Genomic DNA, 24,577 nt, shown 5'->3' with positions numbered 1-24,577 from the left:
GTTAGAATTTAATTCCTCTCAAGTAGAAAAATCTATAAAGTAAAAAAGTAAAGAAGATAACATTAATTCATATTAATACATATGATAAACTTAATTTACTTTAAATAAGGATGAATGTACCTTTATTTTTATTTTATATGTATTTTTACTTTAGATGATCCAAATTCAGTGTGACAACGGATAAAAAAACCCCGTTAACATACGTAAAAAATAAAAAGGAGATAAAATAAATAATATAGTAAATAAAAATAATTTAAAAAATAAATTTAAGTATAAGTTTGATTAAAAAAAACACGTATAAATTAAAAACTCTTTTTACAAGTATTATTATACCAATAAATTTTAAATCCATCTAAAAATAAGTCCAAAATTATAGTAAGCTAATTCGAAAATGATCTGTAGTTAAGAATTATATATATATATATATATATATATATATATATATATATATATATATATATATATATATATTTACAGCCGTTAATTGCAACGAGTAATGTTCACTGCGAAGAAAATATCAAAATAATACTACTAGCCATTTACAAAGGCAGCAGCTGCAGGAGGTGCGTGCATCGAGCGGAGCCATGATCTCGCAATTCTTCGTTCTGTCACAGCGTGGCGATAACATCGTTTTTCGAGATTGTTAGTTCTCTCTCTCTCTCCGAATCACACTCTTGCTTCGCGATTTTTGTTTTCTATGCTTTTGGATCTGGTGCTGGTTGTTCGATTCAATGTTTCGATGGATTTGTATTCAGCTAGAGTGTTTTAGTTCATCTTACTGATCCATAGCAAGATTATTTTTAAATCAATAATCGGTAATTCGAGGTCATGCATCCAGATCTTACTTGATTCACATCTTGATCGAGTGCTGATTAATTTTTAGTTACTTCCCTGGCAAAATTGAGAAACACGATTGTTGCGTAGCTGATTACGTTTTGAAATATCTGAACAATGATATTTCGATGAGATATTTGCACCGTTAAATTTTGTTGCAGGAGCTCGAGCTAATTGGAATGCATGTTGATTCGTTAGAGTTAGACTGTGGAAATGCATTTCATGATATGATAATTGCTGAGATCTGTATTGGACGCTGACCTATAACACATTTCAAGATATTTAATATGACCTATAACTCATTGGGAGCGATTGCACTATTGCTAGCCACGGAGTTTCTCAAACATTAGTTCAAAATCTAGTTGATGCTTATGATTTTACCTTGTCTCTGTTTCAGTTTCCTTGTTGTATTTTTCCTATTTTGTGTAGCTGCTTTTAAAATTAGATATCCTAGGTCAAGCAAAATCGATCCTTAAAAATTAAAATATTAAGATATACTGTGGAATGGAATGCAAGCATACGGCTGCTTCTAATCTGTAAGTGTAAGTGTTTTTGAGAAGAGTCAAGGGTGGATGGAGTGAAAGTAAAGTGAACATTATTATCACTAGAAATTTATTATTATATCAGTTTTTAGATTGAATGAAATTATATCCTATCCCAATGGTTAGATCTTTTACTATCAGACTCTCTGATTGTTGCTACTTTATTGTGCTGATTACAGATCGTGGTGAAGTGCAGAAGGGAAGTGCGGAGATATTTTTCCGCAAAGTAAAGTTTTGGGAAGATGGGGGACTGCTGGAGGCACCACCTGTCTTTGTAGGTATTATCTTTCTAAATCAGGCAGAGCATATTATAATGTGCTTTAAGCTTGAAAGAGTATGGAACGTTATTAATAATTAATAATTGCATCTCCTTGTTTCCCCTAGGTCAGTTTTCTCTGTATCCTATAATGTAGTTACTTTCATGGGACATCAACCACCTTAGAATACCCACAGTCCCATGTATTTGCTTTGCATTATACAATTGAAAAGGTTGGAATGTTTAGAATGGGGAGGGTGAAGAGAGATCCCAATCTGTTGGTCCTTGGTTGATGAATGACCAGTCATGCTAACTATCGCTATGCCCTGCCTTCAATTTATATATTATATGCAGAAATGCTAGTTCCATTTGCCATTATTGATATCTATTATTGTCAATGTCATCCGCTTATGGTTTTGATAGTAATATAATGTTTAATTTACTCAAATTAAAATTGTGTATAGATCTCATAAAATGGCTTTAGTTAAAGCTGTGAGTTTCTATTCACATTATTTCATTTGCTACGCTTTGGTAGAATATGCTGATTTCTTTTGTGTTGTGTTCTTGTTCATTGACAGAATGTGGATGGAGTAAATTACTTTCATGTGAAAGTTGTTGGCTTATTGTTTGTTGCAACTACAAGGGTTAATACATCACCTTCTTTTGTCTTGGAGCTTTTACAAAGAATTGCTCGAGTTATTAAGGATTACCTTGGGATTCTCAATGAAGACTCATTACGGAAAAACTTTGTGCTTGTGTACGAGTTACTTGATGAAGTTATTGTGAGTTTCCTCTCTTGCTCTATTTGGTTCTTTCCTTCTTTAAAAGTCCCATGATTTCTTAACTTTAATGCTTTATTGAATTAAATTTTCACTTTATCCAGGCTGGCTCCCTTTTTTTAATCTAATCTTCACTCTTGAGGCTCATTTTCTTCACTGTACAACAGATATGCTTACAATTTTTTCGGGTAGTGTACAACAGAAAGTACAAACCGCTGAAAGTTCTGGTGAAAGTTGTATCTGGTTTTCATTTTTTTAAAAAGAACTGAAGAGCCTATTTGCAATTGTTTTTTTTTTTTTTTTTTTATGTTTTACTCCTTTGACCTGAGATTCATAGTCAATCAGTCATGTTTCCAAAAATCTTACTTATGAGTGACCTAATGACATTGTTTGAAGGATTTTGGTTATGTTCAAACAACATCTACTGAATTGTTGAAGTCCTATGTTTTCAATGAGCCGCTTGTAATTGATGCTGCACGTCTGCCACCTCTTGGACCTGCTGCAATTTTTACGGTATGATGGCTAATATGCTTAATCCCTACTGCCTAAGTACAGAATAAATGATACAATCAAAAACAGCTTTATAAAAGCTGAACACAGATAATAAACAACTATTCTAACACACTTGTTTATGGTATTACTAATTCTTAATTTTGGTTGCATGCAGCAAGGAACAAAAAGAATGCCAGGGATAGCTGTCACAAAATCTGTTGTTGCTACAGAGCCTGGGGGTAGAAAGAGGGAAGAGATTTTTGTAGACATAATTGAGAAAATCAGCATCACTTTCAGCTCCAGTGTTAGTAAATACATCTTAAAATATTAAATGACTGAATTTCATTGTGTTGTTCCATTGTTGCTTCATCCATCATGTATCATGAGTATAGATGCTTTGCTTATGGTTTTCAGGATGCTAATTGACAAAACATAATTATGATGTGTTGAGAGCATGTAAATCTGAGATCAAATTTTACACTTGACTCTAGTGTCTGAAACTAAGTTAATCTAAGTAAATAACCATCAATTCCAATTAAAATTATTTACCATCTAGTTACTTAATGCAGAGTGTCAAGGCTTAACTTGTTTAAAGAAACATAATTAGTCAATGTTGGATGAAATTTTTTGATGCATCATAGCAAACTAGCACTTTGATGGTACCAAATCTTTAGGGTTAAAGTTCCAATATATTGTGGTGGATGAATGGACATACAAGAAAAGATAACATTAGAAATGAAGGTATTAGAAAGTAGAAGTAGCACCTTTTGAGGAAAATATGGCAGGATTTCACCTAAGATGATTTGGCCATGTCTGGATAAGACCAATAGAAGCTCTATCAAAAATACCCAAAAACAAAGTCTGACTTTTCCATGAGAAAGGACTGAAAAAGAAGAGAAAATTGCAAAAGAAAAGACAGACAATATGAATTATCAGTGTCACTAACGAAAGTAGAGAAGGGAATTCTCCTTCCAAAGATTTCCCCTTTCAAAAGCAACATTGACAATTCAGAATGAAGTCTTCTACTCCCCTTCTTCTATCTGTCTGCTTTGCTTTAATGCTTTTCATTCTTTTGTGTTGGGTCCTATTGATAGCCTAATAGAGGTAGAGGAAGGCCAAGGAGAACTCTTAAAAGAGAAGCCACTTAAAGGTCTAGATCTATGCACCTTTAAAAACACTTGGTTTTGAACAAAATGACAATGTTTAATCCATTTACCTGATCCCCTAGCATGTAAGTTTTTTTCTTCTTGTTAATTTGTGGTTGATGTGTTACTTAGTGTGATAAGGCGTGTTTATTGTTGGTTGTATTTTCAAATGATTCACTTGTCATATGTTTTGTTCATCATTCTTAGTATTTTTAATGTGATCTGATCAGGGATATATACTGACTTCTGAGATTGATGGCACCATACAAATGAAGAGCTATCTTTCTGGCAATCCTGAAATTCGATTAGCACTTAATGATGACCTCTCCATTGGAAGAAGCCAGGGATCAGCTTTCGGTAAGTTTCAATTTTTTGTTGGTTTTTAATGTTCAGCTCTCTCTGTTCTCCTTCACAATTGAGCAATCATGCTTAGGATTTCATTCTCCTATTTCAAGAAAGAAAATGTATGGACAAATATGACTATTTTATGTATGGATTTTTTTGGGGCAGTTGAAAGTTGAAACCATACGTTGATCTTATAGATTTTGTTTAAAAACTAATATTTCCTTGTATATGAAGGTCACCAATGTTGCATATTCAATGATGCTTTTTCTATGAACCTTTTCTCTGACTTAACTTTGAGGGCATTGTGTTAATTTTTTTCCTACTGTTCATTATTGTTGCTTTTGTATATGTTCCTATTGACTTTCTCAGACATTCAAGTATTGTTTCCTGTGGCTTTCTAAGATTTTTAATTGTTTTGATACTTATTTGGAAATGTTTCTAAAGCAGGTTATAGGAGCTCATCTGGCTCAGGAACAGTTATATTAGATGACTGTAATTTCCATGAATCTGTTCGTCTTGATAGTTTTGATATAGACAGAACTCTATCCCTGGTGAGTAGTGAGTACCAAAGTAGTCTTGAAAATCATAAAATTTAGAATATAAAAGTATTTTATTAACTTGTTTCCTTTTGATTATTTATTTTGATGGTACACTGCCAATTACAGGTACCACCGGATGGTGAATTTCCAGTCATGAACTACCGTTTGACACAGGAATTTAGTCCTCCTTTTCGTATTAATGCTTTGATTGAAGAAGCAGGGTCACTTAAGGTGATGCCTACTTTTACATAGTTATTTTCTTTGTCTTGTTCTTTATATGTCCTCTTTATAACTCTTTTTGCACCAATTTAACACTGGACTAATTTTGTAGATGTGTTAGAATATATCAAATTCAAATAAAATGTTTCAAATTATGAAGATGTTATAAAAAATTTCCCTCTCCTTTATCTTCAATGTATCAACACACACACATATCATTTGTCTTTCCTTGCAGTCACCAACACTTTTGAAGTTGCTATTGCAGGCAGAAGTAATTCTTAAAGTAAGTGCCGAGTTTCCCTCAAGTGTAACAGCTAACACTATCAAAGTGCAGATGCCACTACCAAAATGTACCTCCAGGTGTTATTCTATACTTCTCTATATTGTTGAAAAAATTACTAGAAATTATCTTTGAAAGTGATTTTCCATTAATTGGAAACATATTGGTGCTTTCAGCAATTGATGTCTTGTGAAGTCTTGGCTATAATAGTCTTACTAAAGTACCTCCCCTAATAGGTTTTGGAGTTGGACAGGAGTAGAGCTGGGTTTAGAGAACTCTGGAAGGGATTGTTGACTGATTTTAGGAAAAAATATTTATAGGGAACTAATTATAACATTTAATTAATTAAAATTTATTATTTAACTAGTCCCCTTGGAGCAATAGGGTTGCTTTTGACCACTGGTTATGCTGAAAGGAATTTTGAACACAATTAATTGTCAATTTTTGTGTATGACTAGACTCTAGAGTTATAATCAGATCATTTGTTGTATCAGTTGCTTATGATGATGCCCACACTCAGTAGGTTATATATAAAACTATTCATGTGCTTTCACCCAATGTCTTGAGCTTTTGGGATAATTGGTTGATATGATATTAGGACCTCTATGATCATATGGTCTAGATTTTAATTCTTGTTGCCCCTTCCAAATCTAAGTTAAATTTCAGCACAAAGTAGGTGGGAGTGTGCCTTGTCCACACTTCAATTTATTTTGTTAATTATTTTTTGCATTCGGATTGAAGAATTTAATCAGATAGTTATATGAGTGCCATAAAACAGCTTCTTTTGAATATAATTTATAGAATACTACATTTCTTATAGTTAATAGAAAGGATGATGATTGATCATGAATTTTCAATAGAAACTGAAATGTATTTTTCCTGTTCCTTGGTCGATGCCCGAGCAGTTAATGGGGACAGATTGTAAATTTGTTGGCAATATGTCTACGCTGGTTTAAATCCAGCTTGGCCCAAGAATTTGCTGATCCACTTTGTCAGATATAGTAGGTCATGGGGATTTACCCATTTTCTCCCCTGATCTAGATATTCTCTATTTCACCCCCAAAAGAAGAATGATTGAATCATAAAAAAATTGGAGCGTGAAGTTTAATGAACTACAATTCTATCAATTTTTTTATTTTTAGAGGGGGTATCCAAATTATTACTCGAAATTATGAAGGCTTTAGTGTGAGGAGCCATGCTACATATAGAACCATTCACGTGTTCTCACCCAACAAGTCATGACATATACGTATGAAATCTGAAATTGTGTAGTTGGAAAAAAGAGTTCAAGGGACCATTATATCAATATTGGAGGAATCAAAGGCTTTTGTGTCAAGGACTCTCTTAAAACCTTGAGCTATTAGGTCAAGACTTTTGCATTGCATATGGTAGATTTTAACAAAGCAATTAACAAAGGTCAAAGGAATATTATCAAGTATTTTGAGGAGCACTTTCTATAACTGTACTGTGAAAGTTAGCATATCATGCTTTTTGTTCATTTTGCCCTATGGATAAATGATGGCTGGTATTATAGTTGCTAATGTAAGTTATATGGAAATGTTGCAGAGTTAGTTTTGAGCTGGAACCTGGAGCTGTAGGACAAACAACTGATTTTAAGGAAGCAAATAAGAGGCTAGAATGGAGTTTAAGAAAGGTCACATTTCTTGTCATTTTCCAGGCTTTTTTTTTTTTGCATGTCATTCTTCAAACAAACTTTAAAGTGTAAGATTTGTGTCATTATTTTTTTCTGGAGAAAATGGTCACTCATGTTCTACAAAACAGATCGTCGGGGGATCGGAGCACACTCTACATGCAAAACTAACCTTTTCTCAGGAATCTCACGGTATTTATGCTTGTAATTGGTGCATTCACAAAATGGATTGTTTACTTTTTCTTTGGTTGAGTGATTAACATATCATATTTATGCTAATTTATTTTTTTGACAGTTAATATAACAAAAGAATCAGGACCTGTGAGCATGACATTTACTATACCAATGCATAACGTTTCACGGCTTCAGGTAAAGTGATCAACTTGCTGATTCTTTTCTAGTTTGATTTGACCAAACATCTTCCTCTATCAAACTTCTTGTAGATTGATTTGATTGTGTTCATTCTGAGATCTCCCTGAAAGACTGAAACTGTCTGTATTGAACATTAGTCTCATATTAGATGCATTACTGTGATTATTGTTCTCTATTTTGTTATGTGGTTCTATTTGTCCTTTTTGTGCTGCCATGTTTAGTAGTCAGCTATACCTGATACCTGAACATGGCTAAAGTTCCTTTTAATAATAATTAAATACTCAACGTCAAAGAAAATTTCATATCATTTATATGGAATACCAGCTGTACCACCCCTACTTTTGAGCAACTGCCTCCTTCCCCTTCCCCTTATCTTTCTCAATCAGGTTGGAAAAACAGACGATGTTTTGGGCCAGTTAAATTAGGAATTCTGCTAATATCAAATGTTTTGTATTTATTTATATTGATTGAGAAATCGAATTTATGAATGCTAAAATCCATTTGCCAAAACAGAACATTGAAATACTTTGCTATCTACTTGTGTTGAGCATTGCATAACCGAAGTTTGTTTCAATATTCGGGTAAAACAAAAAACGAGTTTCATTTGAATGTACTGAGTGCTTAATAAATTTTCTAAATGCAGGTAAAGTATTTGCAGATAGCAAAGAAATCTGCAACGCATGAACCATACCGGTGGGTTAGATATGTTACACAGGCGAATTCCTACGTCGCTCGTATATGATGCCGTTAAGAACACTGTCCCCTCCCCCGCTCTTTGTTTTTCTATTTTGTTTTCCTGCTCTTATTGCTCTTTACACACATGCTTTGTTTATTTACTTTATTCTTTATTTGTAAATTACACTCTAAGTTTACATTCTAAGTCGAATATAGATGACGTTTTCAGTTTGCCTGATTTATCATTCATTACACAATAGCAAGCTGGTCATAAAACCTCGATGAATTACATCAGTTTTTTCTTCTTTCTTTTCCACATCCCATAAACGATCACTATCCCTCTTTTAAGTATGTAATCTAGTGGCACCTCATTCCTTTAGACACAAAGTTTAAAAGGGGGTCGTCTGCTGACTTGCTCTTTGCTTGTGACTGAACAATTCAATTTGCACTTTCAGTATTTTAAACCAAAAGTTATCTCTGGAGTGGAGCATTTTGGTAATTTGGTATGAAAAGGTAAACTATCCAATGCAATTTGGAAAAGGTGTTCTGGAATGCCCAATTGAGTTGGTTAAAGACTTCTGGTTAGTTGTTTTTCCTGTCCATTGAGCCGTTGGTTACTGATGTTCGATTATTTAAACAAATAAAATAAAGCTTAAAGTTAGACTTATAATTTAAAATAGATTATGTTTAATATTAAGGTTTAAATATTTTTTATTTCTTGTATTTTAATTTTTTTATTTTTAGTTCCCTAAACGTTTTTGATATTGTATTTTTATTATTTAAAGTGTTATCTAAAGTATTTTAATGACTAAAAATAAAATAAACATGATTTAAAAGAACTAAAATAAAAAATAATAATTTTGTTAGGAAGAAAAATAAAAAAAAATGTTAAATTGTATGGACTATAATTATTTAAATCTAATATGAATAGTTTTTTGAATTGTTTATGTATGTGTATTACGTAGATAATTATAATTTTACTTATTATTACTGAAGCAAAAACATAATTATTTTATATTTGAAGTTTGTTTGCATTATCTGTGAAAAGTATATTATTTAAATAATTGTGGTTATAATAAATTTTAAAAGAATTTATTTTTGTTTGTTTGTTGAAAAGTAATTCTAAGATATTCGGATGAATTTGGGAAGAGATTTGAGGGAATACAACAAAAAATTTCCATCATATATGGGCTTGTTTATGAGATTGATAAGACAAGAACTGACTTCTTTTACAACTGTAATTTTTTTTTTCATTTTGTTTGTTAAACATGATAGCTTTGCTTTAACATAGCCTCTGTCCTCAAAAACAACTTTAAATCCTAAGTAATCTATTCAAACAAGCCCAGGCCTGAACTTTTGGTTGATGGGGATGATCCACCATCAACATTGTTAATCATTAATGCAGAATGTTTTGGTTCTGCAAACATTTTAATATTCAGTTCTGGCTTAAAAAGGAAAAGAATACAATCGAGTATAATAATTATATTCTGATTTTGTTAAATAGGCTAAGCTAAATACTATGTTCCTGGGAATAAGAGAATTCAATACTTCTAAGTCATGGGAGTAATACTACAAAGTACAAACAATGCATTAGCCAATTGGGAGTGAATGGCGGCTACATGTTAAAATGTTAAAAATTGATGATTAGAAGTCCGGGGTCCCATTCGATGCATATTTTCCTGGTTTACATTATCCTGTTCAATTTACACATTTCAACACAGCAGTGAAAAAATTTACAGGCATCTAAATCTAACTGTTCAGCTTTCATGAATTCCGTGTACGATTCTTATTCTTACACTTTTTCCTTCACTAACATTTATTTAACTTATCGGTTCATGAATCATGATAATCTCGACCTAATAACACAAGTTTTTGCAGGTATTCTACTGCATAACTCCTTTTTGTAGAAATACAATCACGAGTCTAAAAAATGCTCCATAAAAGTTTTTTAGCTTAACTTTTCTAAAAGTCTCGGTCATTTTTTAAAGACTACTTACTTTTTAGATTTTTTATATAAAAAAATATTTATTTTGAACATACCACATAATGAGATAGAAATCGAACAAGAAAATAAACAGTAAATGCATTATCCCGTATGTAAATTTCTGAGTGAGAAGAACCGGAAAAAGTCATCTAACACACCAGTAAATGCTTTATATAAAGAATGTCTAACTTAAGTTCTCTTGGAAAAAAAAAAAAAAAAACTGGGTCTAATTTTTAATCTCACTTAATGTATTTTCCTTAGACAACTATTGGACTTGTATAAGAATTCAAAGTTGTTCTATTTTTAATCATACAATCAATCATTGTTTTTTTTTACTGAAAACAATAAATCATTGTTGAGAATGATGATATGAGAATATTTTTAAATAAGATAAATTTTAATATTACTGTAGTCTTAATCAAATCTTAATCTGCTTCTATTTTATAAATAAGAATGCACAATTTTGAGAAGTAAAAACTTTTACTTTCTTTATTTTCTCAATTAGCAAATTTTTTTTCACTGAACTTTTCCAATTAGTTATTCTCAATTTTTTTTTTTACAATTATCTCTTTTGGATATGCACTTCACGTACACCAACCAAAAAAACTTTTTTGAACCATCTCAAACCACTATCCTATATGATTTTTTTAATTGCTTATATCTTTCGATCTATCTTTTTCATCTTACTTCTAAATTAAATTTAAATATTTTAAAGAAATTTTCAATAATTAAAAATAAACTAGATATCAAAATGTAAATAATCTATTGTAAATTTAAAGAATAGTTTACATTTAAAAATATTTTTTTATTATGAATTTCAATTATAAAATTTTATTTGAAGGACAAAACAAAAACAAAAATGAACGCTTTCTGTTTTCAGGGGGAGTTGAAGGTGGGGATTTTCATAAGCTCCACGTAAGCTAGTATGATAAACTATCTTGGAGAGCTTACGAAAATAAATTAAAAACATATTGTGAATCAACCCTAAGATATTTTCGTAAGTTCTCCAAAATACTCATAAGTACTTCTAACATAAAATAAATCTAATGGTCTATTTGTTTAAACTTGTTAAAAAAAATTCTTAAATAAAATAAGTAATTTTATTTATTTAAACTGTTTTTCCTTAAAAAATAGTCTTTTACTTTTTTTAAGAAACAAGTCTTACGTACTTGTTAAAAAATTACTTAAAAAAGCATTTAAAAAAAAAAAAACAGAACTTGCTTTAAATTTTAAACAAATGGACCCCAAATAAGTTGTTGGCAAGCTCTTCCAAACGGAGCTTAAACTTCTTGAATATTAAATTTTAACAATCCAATAACTGTTTTTTTATATTATCTTAATAATCATGTACACTAATTAAATTTTAGATAAATAAAACATTTGTAATTAGATATTCTTATAGTTGATATTTACTTATATATATATATATATATATATATATATATTAATATGTAATACATTAAAATAAATTTATTCATTCCAATATTAAATAATTTTAAAATTTTCTACAAGTTTGTATACTCAAGTTAATTAAAAAAATTAATTTAATTGTTGAATATTAAAAAATATGTATAGTTATTGAATATAAATTTTTTATAAGTTAGAGAAAATTACATAAATCTCCCCATAAGTTTAAAGAAATTATACACGTCTCTCATTTTTTAAAACCTACATGAACCTCTCCCAAGGTTTTTAAAAAAATTGTACATGTTTCCCTTTGTTTTTAAAATATATCTAGGTTTAATGTTATTATTATTGGTATGTAGTTGATCAAGATGATTTTGTGCGTTAGATCCTTGATGACTTAGTTGAGGTAATTTTATTTAATTTCAGAAACCTATAATTATTCATTTGACTTATAGATTTGTTGGAATATGATTGATTCTATGGTTTCATTGCTCATGATAATGTTCATTTGACTGATAGGTTTATTAGTATGACAACTTTTATTGAGTTTTCTGCTACTATTTTTTTTAATAAAAATTGTCTCATACTTTAAAGAAGAAATCAAAGTAATTTAATAAAAATACTTATTATTATTAAATGTGAACGATATTTTATGGAAATTTGTATAGGTTTTAAAACTTAAAAAAAATTGTGTAATTTTTTCAAATCTTAGGAGATGTTTGTAATAAGTTTTAAAAAAAGAAAATGTGTGTAATATCTTTAAATGTCATAATGATTGGTGTAATTTAATCTATAAATTATTACTTCAAAAATCACTTAAATCTCTCTTTACACACATATTAATTTAATGGTTGAATATATATATTGAATAGAACAATTTTATGAAAAAATAACTTAATCTTACTCTCTCTCTCTCCACACACACACAAGCATATATTATTTTTTTTCAAATATTTTAGGTCAAATATGATTAAAAAAAGAAGTTCAAACGTGAACTATCCATATCAACATTTTACTACTCATGAAAACTCTTTACGCTATTTTAATGTACAATACCGACATAAAAAGTTTAACAAGCTAAATGTCTTTTTAAAAAAAGAAAAAACAAGCTAAACAAAGCCCACCACAACTAAAAATAAATATGTATTATATGTAATTCTCTTTGCTAAAATACTACTTATGCAAACAATACAACTTAAAAGATAACAATAAGAAACCACCTTAATAAATGAGGATAATTTGACGTAAACTCAATGATTCATGTTTGAATTGGCGAAGAAGTACAATTCAGAAAATGTCACATGGGAATGGGATAGCAAAGAGGGAAGGTTTTGACGTCAAAATAAGTGTCGGATAGGAAGAAGTGCAAAGATTTTGAATTAATTGCAAGGGGCAGGAAAAGGGCACCCCCCATACCCCGAAACCCGTCCTTATCACTATCTCTACCACTCAACCTCTCCTCTCAACACAAACAAATCTCATTCCAATAAATAATCATTCACACTTCACTTTTTATTTCAACTAAATCCATCTTTAAAAATATGAGACATAAATTGTTTTACAAAATATCAAAATTCAAAATTTAGAGTATATTCTCAAAAGTTAGTTAAAAAGTAATTTGTAAAATTACATATTCAAATAATTGAAAAATAATAATATCATGATTTATTTTAAAAATATAATAAAAAAATAATTATATTGAAAATAAAAGTAAAAGAAAACATAAAAAACTAAAATCTAACGTTTTAAAAAATATTTGTAGTAACATTAAAAAAACATTAAAAATTACTAAAAAAAATTTACTTACTAACAATGAACAATTAAATGAATTCTTCAACTGATAAACAAAACAAAAACTAACTAAAATAACATAAATTTTATATTTCAATGTACCACAAATATGAAAAATTAATTCTATAAATTATTTAATAACAAATTAATTCTTAAATATCAATAATAAATTATTATAGTTTTTATACATTCACATACTAAATTTAAAATTTCCATATTTGTAGAATTAATTGTCACCCATATTTATTAAGCATTTTTCTTTTCCTCTCTTCTGTCTTATCTGTCACCATGGGCCCCACCCTGCTGCTCACACCACCATCTCTCCATTAGGCTGTACTTGGTTCAATCTTCACCCACCCTCTCTCTCTCTCTCTCTCTCCATAAAAACCCCAACCCCATTTCTCCAATAAACAAATTCCAAATCCTTCTCCAATCTTCTCTTCTCACACAATCTCTGTTCAACAACGCTAGAGAATAATATCTCAAGTATCATGTGGTGAGATGAACCAAGCACAACAACTTCAAGAAGCTTGAAGTGTGAACTGTCTCAAACATGTTCTCAAAGCTTCAGCCACAACACCAGCAACAGCATCAACCTTTTCAATTCTCTCGTGAATGTCAAACGTCCGAGGACGATGACAGCCGAAGCAGCGGTGGCCCTAACACCGCCGTCGCCCAAAAATCAGTTTTAGGCGGCGGAGGATGCAGCGATGGGGCCACAATTGAAGTGGTGCGGCGGCCCAGGGGCCGCCCGCCCGGGTCCAAGAACAGGCCCAAGCCGCCTCTCATAATAACGCGCGAGCCCGAGCCCGCCATGAGCCCGTTCATTCTAGAAATCCCGGGCGGAAGCGACGTCGTCGAAGCCCTAGCCCGGTTCAGCCGCAGAAAAAACACTGGCCTGTGCGTGTTAACCGGTTCGGGAACCGTCGCCAACGTCACTCTCCGTCAACCTTCTTTCTCTCCCGCCGGCGCCACCGTCGCCACCGTCACTTTCCACGGCCGCTTCGATATCCTCTCCATGTCCGCCACCTTCCTCCACCACGCCTCCCCGGCGGCGATCCCGAACGCCTTCGCCGTGTCCCTTTCCGGACCGCAGGGGCAGATCGTCGGCGGATTCGTCGCCGGCAGGCTCCTCGCGGCCGGCACGGTGTTCGTGATTGCCGCGTCGTTCAACAATCCGTCGTATCACCGGCTTTCGTCGGAGGAGGAGGCGCAGAACAACTCTGGCGGCGGCGCAGGAGACGCGCAGTCTCCGCCGGTTTCCGGTGGCGGCGTGGAGAGCGGACACGTTCCGGCTGAGTCGTTTATGTACAGCTGTCACCTTTCTTCGGATGTGATTTGGGCTCCAACCCCTAGACCACCTTTCTGATCATCATCAATCAACTCTATTTTTAATTCGTGCTTGTGTTGTGAATTTTGTTTCGTTAATCTAGTTGTTTGAGTTGTAATGCTGCTGTTAGCTTATTTAGTTCTAGTTCTAAATTCAAAAACAATGATTTAGATTTTTGGTGTCATGCTTAGTGCGTTAATTACCCCTTGATCCTTGGTTTCTTTTTCATACTAGTGGAAAGCTGTTGACATTGTGATTTTTGCTCGACAGAAAGAAAATTTATGATTTAGTTATACTTCTTATGACTTCATTCAGATAAAACTTGCTTAATCCTGAGTTTAATAAACTTTCATTCATTCCTGTTCTTGTTATTTAAGTGTTATTATTACTCAATTCATTCCTTGTTATTTAAGTGTTATTATTACTCAATGATGAATTAAATGATTTTATTTATTTAAGTTTTATTATTTTAAACTGCGTTAATTTAGTTTAATTCATTATCTTAACTTCGAATTTTAAATTGTTCAATTAGTATTTTTCTGAGTTTTGAATTATTTTTTGTTCATATTACACGTGGTTTCTATTTTTAATTTTTTTATTTGAAATTAAGAGGTTAAAATATAGGAAATTAAGGTAACTTAATAAGTAGTATGCATGATATGATTAGTTTATTTTGCGCTTAAAGTACTACTTTGAAGAAGATAAGAAAAAGTTATTCAAATAATTAAGCAAATTTTAATATAGTAGTACGTGAAACCGTCCAGAATGGAACTTTCTGGTGTATATGGGCGACATTTGGCTTAGTAGAAAAGTTGTTTTGGTTTTAGACAAGAGGCTATAATTTGCATAGTGGGTTATACTTGTTGGGAAGTTATTATGGGATAATGGTATTTGTTTGCATTGAAGACTGAGACTACTGGAATATCTATACACCAATGATGCTGGTTGCAGAGTAGTGTAGTAGTACCAAGGTGAGCGTTGTTGGATGAAAGATAACACAACGCAGAGAGAGAGGTTGCAAGTTGGTGACTGGTGCTACCCCAGAATAGCTTTCTTGATTTGGAAAAAGTGTATGGAAGTGAAGAAAGTGGTATGGGTTGTGCTTTACCAGTTTCTAGCATCAACAGCAGTCAGCAGTCATTTTTTGTTCCTTCTTGTTGGTGTCTTGTGCTATTATATCCACCACTAGGGATAAATAGTCATTCTCCTAGCTAACTTTATTTCTACGTCTCATTGCTTTGCTTTATATCTGATCTCTCTTCTGTACTTGTTTTGTCTCTTTCTCTCTCTCTCTCCTGTTGTTCTGGTTTTTCAACTTGTTGGAAAGTAAAAGCCAAGTGTAAGTTGCAAATAGTGAACACTTGCTTCTCCCTCCGTGACTGCGTTTTTCTTTATTGCATCATTAGGGTGGTGGAAGCTTATTCTCAACGCTGATGCTTGATGGAACTGAAAATTCCCTAAATAATGACATCATGCATACTACTATAGTCTATAGCTGTGCGAAATCTGTCTAGTTTATTGCATCATCACACACTGGGGTCTTGTGTTTAGTGATTGAACTGATGGGGTCAGGTTTTAATGGATTTTTCCTGTTAATTTGTCATACATGAAAGAGATTTTGCCTTGGTTTATGGTTTGAAATTTCAACAGTGATGGTGGTATTATCCATTATATCAATGCTTCGTCATACACATTTACTTATAAAGTCTTCAGTGGTGCCGCCAATGTCATGCTAATTCAAATCACTAGTACGGGGGATCCATGTTCTTATTTTATGATAAAATATGATGTAGGGTCTCATTGATGGTTTAACATTTAGTTTTGTGGTTGTGTTTATTGCTTGTTATTTGTTTTATCTAATTCTTAAGTATTGGTTACATTTTTTTTATCTCTATCACGAAATATGGGTAGTTTAAGTCTATCACTTACTTTAGAAGGTGTTTTATTTCTTAGGATAATGTCATCGGATTTAAAAATATAAATATAAAGATTGCTTTAAGCTATTTCTATTTTCTTATTTTCAGAATTATAATTTTATGAATAATTTTGCATGCTGGTTCTCCCATAAACAACAGAGCATGCTTAAAGTTTCATAATTTCATTAATTTTATTCTGTTTTCACATAAAAACTCACATGTATTTAACTGACATTATATTCTAGCATGCATTACAAGTTCACGATTTTTCACTTTTTAAACACATTTAATTAATTCTATCTTCATTATATTTTTTCATTTTAATAAATAATCCTTTTTTATTGCAAATGAAAATGTTAAATATCATATAAGTAAAAGAAAAACACATATACTTGAACTTTAAGATTTTGTGTTAAAATATGATGATAAATTCACTTATTTAATTACTCATGTTTTATTAGTGAAAATTTCTTTCGTGTTTAATTTCATGAATTTTAGATACTAAGCTTTTTTAAAATAGAGAATTTACTATGTTTTTAAATTAGCTGGCTAAACATAGCAATTAAGTAAATTATTCTTTAAATTTCTTGTTTCAATTATTTTATATGATAATTCAAATGAGATAATGATAATTTGTCAAACTTCTTACTTTCTCCCCCACAATATTAGAAAACTAATTTGTCAAAATGACAATTGACATATTTAGTCATGAATAAATCTCTTATTGATGGTTTTAGATATTTCATTATCAATAAAGACTCATGTCTAACATATATTTCCACACGTAAAAGAAAACATATATTTCCAATTTTCTTTGATGACCCATCTTACTTCATTGAAATGCAAATGAAACATTAATCGCACTCTAAAAAAATCTTAAATGTAAAATATTAGATATCTAAAAAATGACTTGAAAAGGAGAGGACTTGCAATAGTATACTAGTTTGATGCGAATCAATGTTGGCATGTTGCAATATACAAAATTACGTGGTTCCAAGTAGAATTTTATAAATATATGCTAAAAGATGCTAATGTAAATTCACCGAGATTATTAATGTATGGTCTTATTTGAATAACTAGAAAAACATGTTAAGAGAATAATATTGTGAAAGTGATAGGATTACTGAGAGAATATTTCAAAGGAAAATGAAAGAAAAATTGAAGGAAAAATCAGATAGAGAGGGCTCAATATATATAACATGTTCCGAATGTGACAGAGTCCAAATTAAAGACAAGTTTGAGAGAAAGTGTTATTGACACAAATGAAAGAAGTAATTTCAAGATGATACATATACTCATCAGTTTATACCAATTAATTTCTAAGTAACTCTAATTATCTCTAATAATTTCATTCGATTTCTCCTTTGACATATTTCTCTGCTTGGGACTCTTATTATCATGTTTTTCAACAACCACAAACTTAACGTCGCAAAATTAAAACTTACGGCATAGTGACGCGAGGAAGACAAGAAAAACGGGTTACCTGCAAAAGATAAAATGGAATGAGCTAACAGCTGTGAAGTTTGACTGGGGAATTGTGCAGAACATTGAGCATGAATTTGGGTAAAAAAATTCAGCGACAAATCAAATCAATTTGGTTATATAATTTGAAATAGGATTCAACCAAAATATGGTGGGGTCAAAATTCTGATTTCGGAATAGCTGTAATATATCCCCATTAAATAATACTTAAATATGTAAATAATTTACTTCATTCTTTCCATTATAATTATAAGATACTTTTTTTTCTTAATATAATTGTTGTTTTAATTTTTTTAATATAACATTAATTATTTTTTATATATCAATGATCAACTATAAAATCTAAAAATAAATTAATGGTAATGTAAGTCAATTTTATAAAAGTATTATTCTTTTTTATTTATTTATTATTTTTTATTGACTTGTATAAAATAATTTTGGACAATAATTATTTTGGAGTAGAGAGAATATTTTTTTTTTAAAAAAAAATATATTTCTTTATCCTTTCAAAAACATAATTTAATTATTTATTATTTTGAAAAATAATCAAACACTAGTATTTTTACATTGGGCGTTCGTCATTTAATTAACCAACGGGAATAAAATATTCAAAAACAACTACCATTTGGTTTTTTTTTTTTTGAAAAGGAAAACAACTACCATTGTAACCCCTGTATATGTTAATTTCTTTTAAGATAAAATTATTAAACCAGTCATTTTTATCTCTTTCTTATTTTAATTGGGTCATTTAATTATGTATTGTTGAACAAAGTTATTACTTTGTTAATTCTTGTGTTTTTTTTTTCAATTTCCTCCGATACGAAAAAATATAGATTAATGGAAAAGATAAAGTAGTGAGACAATACAAAATTAAAAGATCAAAAGTAAAAATAATAAAATAATAATTATAATAATAAATATTCGTTTTCCTAAAAAAAATATAATATATGTAAACAATTAAAATATTTTCTGAGACCATTAATAACAGAGTCAAATATAATTTCAAAAGTTCAATATGCAGATAAAACAATAAATGATAATTATAAATTTAGACAAGGTATAAATGATGATAATTAGAAGAAAAATATCAAAATTTAATTAGAAAACAGGTTAATATATTAATGAAAGGGAATAACGCTTGTAAAGCACAAGAAATTTTTAGAGATAAAATGGATGTAAAGTTAATACATAAAATGTGGCTCATGATATGAAGGGCTACAGATTATACATAATAATTGGTGTCAATAATAGAATTGAAGACGGAGAAGATTAATTGTTGTATTGATATTTGCATGATATTCATTACAGCCAAGACAGAAAATTAGTTAAATGCATTATAGTAAAATCAACCTTTTATTTGCCAATAACACCCCCGTGTTGTAGATATTATATGTTTGCATTGTCTAAAATAGCAAGTGAAATGAGATGATGTCATGAAACTAAAAGATTTGTAGGTGTTTATACATATATTTGCTACCCATTTGATATATATATATATATATATATATATATATATATATATATATATATATATATATATATGAGGCTAGAATTATGTTTTCATGGATTTACACCTTTATAATCATACTACACATTTTAATAGGGATGGTAGTGGAGTTTCGCCCTCTTCTCGTCAAGGGTAAGACAGGTACATGCATAAATATAATACAAAAAAGATAAATTTAGAATTTTAATACACATTTCGGTATCCGTCACGGTATCCGTTAGATTCAAATTTACTCACATGTAACTCATTATATCACTTTTTATAATTTTAATTTACTTATATATTTTTAAATAATATATATTAAATTTTTAATTATATATTAATACAAACAATATATAAATATAATGAATAAAAAATAAATTAAAATTAAAAAAATTAAGAATTCAATTATATTTTTAAGTTTATTATTTTAGTATTTAACTATTAAGTCAATTGATTTATATTTTAAAAATTATAACAATAAAATCTTTTATATATATATATATATATATATATATATATATATATATATATATTTGTGACATTTTGTTAAAAATGTAATAATGATAAGTACATGTATAATTTGATCCTAATTGTTCAGGCAATACTTATAAGTGTGTCCGATCAAAATAGGTATTCTTTGATAAAATCGAAGCAAATTTGAGATAATACCTACGAATATAAATTTATTTTTCATGCCTACATTTTATACAAGATTGAAGTTTAAAACTTGGCTTTATAAACTTGCTAACCATTCGTGAATAATAATATTTTCTGACTAATTTTATATTTTAACTTGAGAAAGAAGCTCAAAATGCTATCTAAGTTACAGGTTTGACAAATTTTAAAAGGATATCACAATTCAATCCTCTTTACGACTGAGTTCATTGGTTCAATGCTTTCCTTGGTCTTAACATCAAAATTCATCTTTGCTTTGCATATCTCTCCTTTCATGATCTAGAAATACCTTTCCTTATTTCCACAAACAAGCCCCAAATTAATTTATCATTAATCCTAGTCACATCACATTTGTCCATCTTCACCATACCAAATTAAGTCTCCTCTTTGATACGATGACAAGAGCCCTTCAGAAAGGATAAAAGGATGTTCTTGAGTTTAATTTGTTATCCAGATGCAATTGTGTTTCCTCTGTTTTCAACAACATTGACTTCATAGTGGCTATTCAAGTTCTTTTTTATTTATTTATAAAAATCGAAGACAGATATTTTTTTTTTTAAAACAACCTACCTATCATGCTTAATCAAATGAGTTATAATCCTTTGGTACAAGATAAAGTTAGTAAATTAGTTGAATATGTTTTTTTCATTAATTATACTGCACAAGGCATCACTTATTTATATTCTTTCACAGTTTTCTGTACTTTAATGACCATATTTCTTATCCTAATATCCTCCATCCACGGCGCTAGCTCTCTCTCTTGATCTCTTTTTTGTCTTTGCTTGAAAATTTTGCTCTAGTCAAACACTTTGAGCTACATTTCTTAATTTAAAGTAGGTGGGATCCTCCTCTATTAATCGTTGCCACCTTTGTACCATGTCAAAATTTTCAACCCTTAGTTGGGCACTAATAGCATTCCATTTTCCTTTTGCCCACTCCAAAACTTATTAATGATTCGTGCATGTCTCGTTGTCTCATTCTTTGTATTGACTTTGTTGCCTCTCTTGTGTGTCGATCGCGAGTAATTTGCAACGTCTACAATTTTTTCAAAACCATGCCAGATTCCACGTTTGGTTTATGCACATTATATATCCTTTGCATTTAGATTAGAAAAGGCAAAACAAAGCAAAAGATTTTCTTCGTTTACCAACCCACTTTAGCCTTTTTTTCCCTGCTCATCATTTACTCTTTACTGTTGTTGTTATATATGTGCGGTACGTTCAAAGGTTAGAATCTTCCCCCACCACAAGGCCAACTCAACTTATTATGTTTCTAGAAACAAATTTTAATGAGATATTTTTAAACTATTAAAATAATTTATTAATATAATTTTAAGTTTATTTGAATTTTATCTTTTATGGTTTTTAAGATATATACAAAATTATATTTCTGTCAAAAAAAGATACAAAATTAAATAATAAGTTAATGTAATTAATTTTATTTTGTATTTATTTCAAGTGATAATAATTAAATACATTTTATTTAAGTTTTACTAAGACATTATTTATCTTGAACAATATTTATTAATTTTAATTTTGAATATTTTTTACTGAAATGAAAAAAAAATGTTGACAATGTTTCACACGAAATATATGCATAATAGGAATTAACATAAGCATAAGTAATAGAATATATATTTTTTAATTATGATAAATAAGATAATAAAATATACTAATAAGATATATAAAATAATTACTAATTAATAGAAATGTGTCATAATAAAATAAGAATTTAATTTTTTTAAGAAGAAAATATTTTCTATTAATATGACTTGTATTAATTCATATTTTACATGTTTTAAAAAATAATCAATAATAATATTTTAAAGCCGTTTTTGTATAATTTTCTATTACTAGTACATTTCCTATTAAAATCATATCACATAATTATATAAATGTTTTTTATTTTACAAATATTTTTTGCAATAAAAATGAGAAAAACTATTGAATTAAATGTAATAACTTTTAAATTAGATGCTATATAGGGTACCAAAAATTTACTCATCATATTGGTGGCTATAAGCTAGTAAAGTTGTGGGTCTTGGCATTGGTTCTTATATTTAGGGTAGAAGGGACAAAACATGAAACAAGAAAGCTTTCTTTGATAGCGATATTTGTAATGTTTGGTGATATGTATGTATGGGCAGCAGCAAAATCCAATTATGTTTGTGCCCACTGCCCACTATTGCAACACATGCATCGTATCACCCCCCATCTTAATTTGCTGATCCTCGTTTATTAATTTGTTTATTAATTAGCGTGTGTGTTTGCTAAATTGTTAATAGTATATCTTGTTTATTATAATAATATTGACCATGGTAATTGAACTGCGAGTATTTTTTATGGTAATAATATTGACCAAACCTTGTTTTGATTCCCATGCATGTATGATTCTCTACGCTGCAAATTGGAAATGTGTCACTTTCCTCTTCTGGCTATAATAAACATGATTACTAAAAAGTATGGTACGTGAATCTGGATAAATATCTAAGACTTCAAAAAATAATTTTGCATTTTTTAATTATAGTAATTGAACTGCGATTTTCATGCTTCTTGAAAACCAACAACTTTGTCCTTTGTAGTGTCTATCGTATATCGCATGAATCCCAGAACAGGAAGAGTTAAAACCATAATCAAGCGATCTAACTAATGTTAAATAAATTGTGTTTATTATATATTTGGAAAGTACATTTACTAATTAAGCTATATATTGTGGATTTTTAAATTTGTATTAGCAAAATTTAATTTAAATTTACATCTGAATCCTATATACTATTATATAAGAGAGATGATATTTTAACACTCATCTCAGCAAAAAAAGGAAGCTCAGTATATATATATATTAACACCCCTATATTTTAACCATTTCATTAACATCTATTTTGTTTTCTATTTATCTTTTCATGTCGGATTATATCATCTGTCTTATATATACTTTTTTTTTTCAGATGCCGAACCATATTTATCTAATATATAATAAAAATGTTCACATTTTTTTGACACCTGTTCACGTACCATTGACCTAATGGGTAAACCAAAATATTTTCAGGTACATTAAATTGAAATTCATTTACTAGTGGCATAAATAAAGTGGGGGCACCGCGGTGAGGCACACCATATCTTTCTATAGATAAATATGGTGCCTGCAAAACCTTGAGCATCTATAGATAAAGAATCTTTCTTTTCTTTTCTTCCTGGTTGACGCTGTTTCGATGTCAATTATAGATAAAGCACAATAAAGTCTACATTTTTGTTATTTTATTAATATTTAATGTAGTATTCAAATATAGTAAATTTAGCGTAGATAAATAAGTGTTGTATTATATTGAAATAAATATAAATTTTCATTAATATTTTTTTATCTGACAATAATTGAAGACAATATTAAAAGATTTAAAATCTCCACTCAATCAACTGACCTATATTCTCGGATAAATTTTCAATAATATGATCCGCATAAACGGTTATTATATTAGACCTTGGCTTGAATTGTAATATATATATATATATATATATATATATATATATATATATATATATATATCTTTTTGGGTGAAGTACAAATGCAAATGGCATGCTGATATGCATGGCTGCGTTGATACAACCTAAATGCGTAATGGGTGTAAATGAATATACGATTTAATTAAGTTCTTATATTAATACATAGGATTACAATTTATATCATTAAGTCTAATTATATAGTTAATTATTAAAATAAAAAAAGCATTCATTTTAATAAACTTTATTATAAAAATTATAAAAATAAAATAATAATAAATTTTAAGAAGTCACAAGTTATTTTTATTAATCCAAATAAATTTGGTACAATTTCTTCTCGATGTTATCTATTGTGAGTTTTGATAATTATCGCATTTTCGGTGTCAGTCTCACTCATAACTATTTATAGAAAACGTGATGATAAAAAACTCATAAATGATGAATTTACGTTGATCTTTGTTTTTAAAATGTCACTGTATTTCCTCATATTAATTAGTGATAATCCTCATCTCACAATCCATTTACGAGATATCAAGAAAACAAATGATAATAATTTTAAAAGAATTATTGTTGGAGTATATATAAAAGAATAACTTTAAATTTTCTTTCAATGTCTCTATGTTACTCTTCTTACTTGTTTTGTATAATAAATATTTGATATATTTTTATATTTTCAACACATTAAATACATTTTTATTTTAATACTTTCTTCATAAAATACTATTTAGATTAAGAACATTTGTAGAGAAAATTATAAAGAGATGTAACATTACTCATATATTAAAATCTTTTTTTTATGCCATTTTTCAATGTAGGTATCAAACCTTAGAAACTTACACGGGTGCTCGTCTTTTAATTAACAATTAGTTAACATTAG

General features: G+C 29.6%; 2 protein-coding genes across 3 annotated transcripts; both read left to right on the top strand.

Annotated features, from left to right (window-relative positions):
• Positions 1 to 473: 473 nt before the first annotated feature.
• Positions 474 to 8,438, top strand: LOC114395389 (AP-4 complex subunit mu-like). 2 transcript variants are annotated; one of them, XM_028357166.1, is made up of 13 exons: positions 474 to 642; positions 1,556 to 1,650; positions 2,211 to 2,414; positions 2,808 to 2,924; positions 3,079 to 3,207; positions 4,279 to 4,405; positions 4,841 to 4,944; positions 5,059 to 5,163; positions 5,417 to 5,511; positions 6,998 to 7,085; positions 7,214 to 7,274; positions 7,378 to 7,451; positions 8,098 to 8,438. In XM_028357166.1, the coding sequence occupies exons 1-13, from the start codon at positions 585 to 587 to the stop codon at positions 8,194 to 8,196; spliced, it is 1,356 nt and encodes a 451-aa protein (XP_028212967.1). In that variant the 5' UTR covers positions 474 to 584; the 3' UTR covers positions 8,197 to 8,438. The 2 variants fall into 2 exon arrangements, with proteins under 2 accessions (XP_028212967.1, XP_028212959.1); XM_028357158.1 differs by having other exon boundaries at positions 4,838 to 4,944.
• Positions 8,439 to 13,663: 5,225 nt separating this feature from the next.
• LOC114395381 (AT-hook motif nuclear-localized protein 28-like) lies at positions 13,664 to 14,936 on the top strand. Its single transcript, XM_028357146.1, has one exon. It carries the CDS (start codon positions 13,865 to 13,867, stop codon positions 14,678 to 14,680), a length of 816 nt encoding a protein of 271 aa, XP_028212947.1. The 5' UTR covers positions 13,664 to 13,864; the 3' UTR covers positions 14,681 to 14,936.
• The last annotated feature ends 9,641 nt before the right edge of the window (positions 14,937 to 24,577 follow it).

Source organism: Glycine soja, chromosome 2, assembly GCF_004193775.1.
Source record: "Glycine soja cultivar W05 chromosome 2, ASM419377v2, whole genome shotgun sequence".
Classification (NCBI taxonomy): domain Eukaryota; kingdom Viridiplantae; phylum Streptophyta; class Magnoliopsida; order Fabales; family Fabaceae; genus Glycine; species Glycine soja.
The sequence above is the reverse complement of the archived record's forward strand: the minus strand, read 5'-3'. Positions and strand labels throughout refer to the sequence as shown.